The sequence below is a fragment of the Sciurus vulgaris genome (genome assembly GCF_902686455.1).
Source record: "Sciurus vulgaris genome assembly, chromosome: 2".
NCBI lineage: Eukaryota > Metazoa > Chordata > Mammalia > Rodentia > Sciuridae > Sciurus > Sciurus vulgaris.
In genome coordinates this window covers 181,558,050-181,565,477 of record NC_136462.1, presented here as the reverse complement: position 1 = coordinate 181,565,477, position 7,428 = coordinate 181,558,050, and the positions used below count along the sequence as shown (strand labels likewise).

Sequence of the window (7,428 nt, the reverse complement as noted above, 5' to 3'; positions counted from 1 at the left end):
GCGGGCAGGCAAGAGGCGGTTCTGCCAGTATCTTCTTCCTGCTGCAGCCAACCTAGGTGCAGGCCATGGAGCCTGGTGGTGGGTGAGGCAGCCAGGTGGGCAGGCATGTTGGGAGGCCTAGGACCTGGAGGGACCCAGGGCATGGCGGGATCCCTGCGGGGCCGGGTGGAGGAGCTGAAGCGGCCGTGGTGGCGGGAGAGCTCACCCCTGGTACTGCAGCACAGTGAAGCAGCCCGGCTGGCAGCTGACGCCCTCTTGGAGCGGGGTGAGGCTGCCTACCTACGGGTCATCTCTGAAGAGCGGGAACTGCCCTTCCTGAGTGCCCTGGACATGGACTATATGACCAACCATGTGCGTGGGGGTCCTGAGTTCAGCGAGACTCAGGGGCCGGAGGCCTCAGGACCCGACCGCCTCAGCATGCTCTCTGAAGTCACCTCTGGCACCTACTTCCCCATGGCCTCTGACATAGACCCCCCAGACCTGGACCTGGGCTGGCCCGAGGTTCCACAGGCCACGGGCTTCAGCCCCACCCAGGCTGTGGTCCACTTCCAGAGAGACAAGGCCAAGAACATCAAGGACTTGCTTCGGTTCCTCTTCAGCCAGGCCCGCACGGTAAGGGCCACATCTCTTCATTCATTTCACGAATCTGGAAGCTAAGGACCAAAGAGGGAAGGGACCAGGAAGACCCCACATAGCAATTTAGGGGCAGGATTGGGACTAGATCTTTTGACTATTAGATCCCAAACTACCAGAAGGTAGGCACGTGTTTTATTTCTTTTGGTAGCCCTTTGGCACTCAAGAACTTTATGGATAAGCACAAAACAGGGCATGGTCCTCTGGGATACCCATCCACCCTGAAAATGCATCAGGTTGTGTGTATTGCAGGGAGGGGTTCTTATGGCATTTTTCTTGGGAAGGGAGGCTAGGGCCTTCACCAGATTCTCAGAAAGTTTCATGATCCCCCAACTAAAAGCCCAATCTCAAAGAACATCTGAGACACCCACTTGACTTACAAAGGAAATAGATTAAGGCCAGGGAAGGGCTGGGACTTGCCCAGGGAGGTTGTCAGGCTAAGGGAAAGAGAAGGGGTCTCTGACTCAGGCCCTTGTCTCCAGCTGCACCTCACCATCCTGTGCTGTTTCCAGCTGGGCCTGAAGCAGGGGATGGGGCACTGGGTGTGGACCTCAGCATGCACCTGGGGGCTGAGCAGTCAGCTCAGCACCAAGGTGGAGCAAGAAGTGGAGGCTGCTGGGCTCAGAGGAAAGAGAATAGGAGAGCAGGTGGGGGTGGTCATGCTTGGTAGGTCTCTGGCCACCCAGCAGCACAGCTTTACTCCTGCATCCCTGGCCTGTTCTCAGGAGATAGAGAATGGACACAACAATGCCTGGCAGGATTTGAGGTAGGGTTAGACTCCCGCTGCAGAGGTCAGAAGTCAAGATGCCAGGCTCTACCGGTACCTCCACAGCCTTACTGGCAAGCCTGTCAGTGCCCCAGGCATGGGAGGGCCAGCCTGATTGGCATCAGGAATGGGGTTATTAGTGAGGCTGTTGTCATCAACATACCCCTTTGATCTTTCCTGCCTGTCCTTGTTCCCTACTCTTGGTCAGGCCTGTGATGTGTGTGGACTAGGGCAACCCCAGTGCTTTGCCTGCTCACCCCCGTTTAAACCCTTCCATTCTGGGCTAGAAGCCAGGCCTGTCACTGTCTTCCAGAGTGACCTTGGGAAGTACTTCCTTTACCCAAGGACCAATGTCCTCATTTGTTAAGAAGGCAGCAGTAAAGGCACATTTATTGAGCTTCTGTTGTGTGTCCATCATTTTCACATTTAATTCCCCATAATTCAGAGATGCAGCTATCATTATCTCCCTTTAGCAGACAAGGAAGCTGAGGCTTTTGGAGGTGAAGTGATTCACCCAAAGCTCTATCTCTAGAAAGTGACAAAGTTCAGGTTTTTATACATTATGTCAGCTCTAGACTCACAGTACTGGGCTCTTTACTTCCTGCTTCTTGCCCAGTCCTATACCTCCTGTCTCTTAGCCCTGCCCAGGAGAGGAAAGTCTCACAGTAAATACATGCAAAGGGAAGAAGGCATTGGAGGACTTGGGAGTGCCAGAGAGGTTTCAGGGGCATCTCTGAGGCAGCCCTATATACACGAGAGGGGCAAAAGCCCCACCCTCAGCTAGGCAGAAAACCATTCCACTTGGCACGAGTAGAAATAGGAGAAGCTGTGAGTATAAGGTGTTACATAAGACCTTTGCAGCTTCACAGAGAAACTGAGGCGGGTTTGGCAAAGGGCACTGGGGGGACCAGCAACTGGCTTGCAAGTCTTAGACTGCCGCAGGGCCGGAGCTAGTCGGAAGTGTGTGGGGAACTAGGCTGGGAAACAGGGATTGGGTTCTGCTTCTGACTCCTGCCCTCTCTGGGTTAGGGGTAGAGTGGAACTTTGTACTAATATAGTTGATCCACAAACACCTTTGAGTATCTGATGACAGATAAACACTCCGTCCACAGAAAAAAAAGCACACAAAGACCTTCAAACAACCAAGGTTCAAGATAGTCACCAAATCTCCTTGTTCCCAAGTTAAGAACCCCACATTGGGGATTGCTGAAAGCCCTTTCTAATCAGATATTCTCATAGGCTCTGGTGGCCTCTGGGTTTCCATATCATTCTTCCTTCCTGGGAACAGGGCTAGCCTGGATGTAGGATGTAGGCAGTGCCCTGGGCAGGGATGAACTTCTCTTTCTTCTCCTAGGTGATAGCTGTGGTGATGGACATATTCACTGATATGGAACTTCTGTGTGACCTCATGGAGGTCTCTAGCCGGCGTGGTGTCCCTGTTTACTTGCTCCTGGCCCAGGAGCACCTGAGGCACTTCCTGGAGATGTGCTACAAGATGGACCTCAATGGGGGGCACCTGCCGGTCAGTGTGAGCCAAGGACAGCAGTCAGGGGAGGGGGTGGGGAGTCAGGAGGGTAGAAGAGCCAGTTGGTGGTCAGTGAGCACTAGGGGAATCAGTGGAAGTGGAGAACTGGGTTACCTTAGCTGTTTGAGGTCAGACACCTTGGGGCATAGATATGGCTTGAGTTCTACTCTCTTAAGGTCACCTTCTACCCTTGACCCAGAAAATGCGTGTGCGGAGTACCTGTGGGGACACATACTGCAGCAAGGCAGGCCGTCGCTTCACGGGGCAGGCCCTGGAGAAGTTTGTCATCATCGACTGTGAGCAGGTGGTGGTGGGCAGCTACAGGTGAGCAAGTGAAGAGGGGAGGGGCCCAAGGCTGTGCCATGGGCTGGAGAGGATACCTCAGATGACTGCTCTGAACTTTTCTCCTTCCATGCATGCACCCATCCATCCCTTTAGACTCATACTGAGCACCCACTGTGTGCTAGGCACCCTGTAAGATGCAGGCCTGTGTGGGAGACAGCTGTTGAGGAGTCTATCCTAAGGGAAGGATTACTTTAATGCCCTTGTAATAGAAAACAACCACTGCAAGTGGGGGGGACTTCAGGGAAACTTGCCCCTGGTCCGTCCATTTTATAGATGGGGAAGTTGAGGCCCTGAGGTGGGCAGCCATGTGCCTAAGTCTTTCAGACTGGGTTAGGATGCACACAAATCTGGAGTCACAGCTCTGCCCCCTCACTGTGAGTCCTCATGGGGATGGAGTATTGGTCCATTTCCAGGCACACTCCTCTGATTATGACTGCTGCCAAGTCCTGGGTCCTGTACTTTGACAACTGACCCTGACCCTCTGCTCCCAGCTTCACCTGGCTCTGCAGTCAGGCCCACACCAGCATGGTGCTACAACTGAGGGGCCGCATCGTGGAAGACTTTGATCGGGAGTTCCGCTGCCTGTATGCTGAGTCACGGCCTGTGGAGGGCTTCTGCGGTGGTGAGGATCCACTGTCTCCCCGGGCACCCCATCCTCCCCCAGTGGCCCTGGCCTTTGGGCCTGGCATCCCAAGCCCCACCTGCTCCTCACCCACCAGCACCAGTCTCAGCAGCATCAAGCGCTCACCTCTCATGGGCCGTTCCTCCTACCTTGCTCTACCAGGAGGTGGTGGCTGTAGTGACACGGGCATGGGATCCTCATCCCCAAGTCTTGCCCGCCGTGAAGCCAACGGTCAACCCTCTCTGCATCGCCAGCTGTCAGACCCTAACCATGGCTGCCTTCCGGGGTCCTACAGGGTCAACCTGGGCAAGATGGGGGCAGCCCCATGGTCCCAATCTTCCCCTGCCCTCAACCACAGTAGCACTGGCCCCTTGACCCCGACAGTGGGGTCACAACTGCTCCCCTGTCCCCGCCCTCTCCTGCACTTCCCTCGAGGGGTCCGAGCCCTGTCCCGGCTCCCAGAAAATGGGCTCTCAGGATGCCTAGAACCCAACCCTCCACGAGGTCGCTGGGTGCCTGGCACAGCCCTGGAGACAGTGGAGGAGAAGAAGCCATCATTGAGTCAGAGCCATGACCAGCTGGACCTCCTTGTCCCCTTCCCTAAAGCCCGAGAAGCAGAAGGCCCTGACTCTAGGGTTACACCCAACTCAGCCTCCCTTCGGCCAGGAGAACAGGCCCCAGAGGACAGGAGGTTGTCCCTCAGCAAGAGCTATAGCCAGTTGGATCTTCTGGCCCAGACCCAGAGTGCTGAGGGGGCCTCTGAGTCGGGCTCCCTCAGACCTGGTGATGTAGCCTCAGAGGACAGGAAGCTATCCCTAAACCACAGCAGTGGCCAACTGGACCTTCTGGTACAGTACCCTAAGGCCCAAGGCTCCAGAGTACCCCCTGAAATCAACACCTCGGCCAGGCCTGGCAAGCAGGGTCTAGATGAGCGACAGCAGACCCTGGGTCACAGTCAGCTGGACCTTATCACCAAGTTTGGTCCATTCCGAAATGAGGGGCCTGGGCCCAACGTCCTCCCAGGACCAAGCTCTTCTTGCATGGTTGGAGTGGGCTCTGGGGATGAGAAGCGGCTGACTCTGGGCCACAGCAATCTGGACCTTATCACCAAATATCATCAACTGCAGGGTGCCAGGCAGGGACCTGAACCTGGCCTCCCTGGGGGCCCCATAGGTGGCCATCACAATAGTAGTAGTAATGACCTGTTTGGGGAAGAGAAACGGCTGACCCTGGGCCACAGCAAACTAGACCTCATCACTAAGTATAACAAGTCCAAGTTCAAGCTGCTCCGCAGTCGCTTTGAATCCTAGCTCTGCACCCAGCAGGGATAGATCCTTCTTCTATCCACTGAGTCTGGACTTGCTCAATCTCAAACCCTGGGCCAGAAAGCAAAGCCAGAGCTGATGGGGAGGGTAGGGCCAGGTCAGAAACTCTCTGGGCTCAAGATTCTAGCATGTACTTGTGCGTGTAAGCACACGCGCACACACGCGCGCACACACACACACACACACACACACACACACACACACACACACAAATGGAACCCAGGGTTGCTTACTGTTTGCCAGAGTGCTGGGCGCTTCATACCAATTATTCTTCTCGTCCTTCATCCTCACAACATCCTACAAGATGGACCCCTTGTTGTTATACAGTTATAGAATAATAGGTATTATTCCACCTTTTTATAAATGTGGGAGCTGAGGGCCAAATTTTGTAAGATTTATTTGGGGACAGGTCCAAGTAAATGGCAGAATAGGGTCCTTTACCAGATCTGATTCTCTGGGTCTAAAGATTCTATTTTCTTCTCATACGTGACATACAATTCACATGTCTCCATGCACACAAAACGCAAACACTACAGAGTTGCCTCAAATGCCCATACGATATACACAGCACACAGGGTACACACCCACAAACTGTACACCCATAGATGCATAAAGTAAGTACACATAGTCCATGTGATAAACCCACTCAGAACTTTAGTTGGGGGTACTCAATAAATGTCACCTGACTAAATGAATGGCTACACAAAAATATATGCATTCAGTGCACACTGTAGAACTCCTCAGGATCCCCAAACTATAAATATGCACACAACCCAAAACACAGATGCACACACACACACACACACACACACACACCCCAATTAGTATCTGCTTGCACCTAAGCTATATCCCCAGTCCTGTGTTGGACATGCCATAGGGCTGATGGATAAATCAGACTCGGATCCTGGGGGATAAGGATTAAATGCAGAAACCACTGGAGAACAAGACAGGGCTGAACTGAACAAAAGCATAATTAGCAATAGAGTGAAAGGACATGGAGTTTCTCAGAGCAGGTAGCCTTTGAGCCAGGCCTTGAAGGATGGGGAGGTTTGGGACAGAGAGGAATTCTTGGTAGAGTGAGCCAGGTGAAGAGAGGCCCAAGAGAGGACTGAGTTAGTGGGTCTGAGGTGAACTGGAAAGGACAAGTAGAGCATGTGGATACACAGACACATACACACACCATCTTGCTGAGTGTCTCTTGAAGTACAGGTTGTGACAGGTTGTAAGCATTTTTCCTGAGCTCACCACCTGCCTGGGACAGTGTATGTGATACAAATCAATAAAGACAGATATGGCTAGACCCAGCAGCAGCCTGGTGTATCCTGAGGAATGTCAAGCTATAGAACTGCAGGTTGGGGATGGGAAAGGGCACACCATTCAGGAGGCTTATGGGGGTGGCCCTGGAGGAAACCAGATGGACCCATGAAGTCTTGAGAGGGGTTCTAAGCCAAGCCTTCAAGGTAACTTTCTAAAAAATTCTGAAGCTTTTCTGGATTCTGCAAAATGCGAGCCAAGTTCATTCTGTCTATGAGAATAGGGCCCTTATCTGACCAGGAACAGGTGGCTGCTGAGTGACAGAGGACATGTGAGAGGCACTTTGCAGAAGCCAGTCAGCCCCCACATGGGTTGCCCACCCTGGACCTCTTCCCCTCTAACCTCTGCCTAAGATCCAGCTTCATCTATCCTCCCTTCTCTCCAATACCTCCTTCAGCCCGTTTTCTCTGCTTCTCTGGCCACGACTCCTTCTCTAGACTCTTTATCTTGGTCTCACTTCTCCCTACTGGATACCCTCTCCTGGGGGACTTCATCTACTCTAGGCTTAAGCCCCAAATCTCATTCATCAGTCTCTCACTCTCGCCTAAGCTCCGAATCCGGATTTCTGCCCGCATGGCCGAGCTAGATTCATCACCTTTCCCAAACCTGCCCTTCCTCCTCTGGCTTCATTTCAGCAAATACCCCCATCATCAGTCTATTGTCTGGGGTTGAGGAATTACCTCAGTGATACAGCGCTTGCCCAGCATGTGCGAGGCGCTGGGTTCAATTCTCAGTAATGCATACGAACGAAAAATGCCCAGACATCTCTGGCTCCTCCTCTCCTTCATGCCTCACACGCGAGCGGCCGCAGGTTTTGGTCGACAGTATTGCCTATAAAGCTCCAGAACGAACCAACGAATGAACGTGCTGGGGGCGGAGCCGCGGCCAGGTCAGCTTA

At 53.3% G+C, this 7,428-nt stretch overlaps 1 protein-coding gene across 2 annotated transcripts; it reads left to right on the top strand.

Annotated features, from left to right (window-relative positions):
- On the top strand, positions 1–7,289 carry FAM83C (family with sequence similarity 83 member C). Of its 2 annotated transcripts, XM_079128184.1 has the most exons (4): positions 1–612; positions 2,754–2,921; positions 3,124–3,248; positions 3,761–7,289. In XM_079128184.1, the coding sequence occupies exons 1-4, from the start codon at positions 106–108 to the stop codon at positions 5,199–5,201; spliced, it is 2,241 nt and encodes a 746-aa protein (XP_078984310.1). In that variant the 5' UTR covers positions 1–105; the 3' UTR covers positions 5,202–7,289. The 2 variants fall into 2 exon arrangements, with proteins under 2 accessions (XP_078984310.1, XP_078984311.1); XM_079128185.1 differs by lacking the exon at positions 2,754–2,921 and having other exon boundaries at positions 21–612.
- The last annotated feature ends 139 nt before the right edge of the window (positions 7,290–7,428 follow it).

Excerpts from the sequence above, each read along its gene's own strand:
- FAM83C (XM_079128184.1), top strand. The coding sequence starts at position 106 with ATGTTGGGAGGCCTAGGACCTGGAGGGACCCAGGGCATGGCGGGATCC. Across the intron at positions 613-2,753 it reads TCTTCAGCCAGGCCCGCACG|GTGATAGCTGTGGTGATGGA; the intron begins GTAAGGGCCACA and ends TTCTTCTCCTAG. Across the intron at positions 2,922-3,123 it reads TCAATGGGGGGCACCTGCCG|AAAATGCGTGTGCGGAGTAC; the intron begins GTCAGTGTGAGC and ends CCCTTGACCCAG.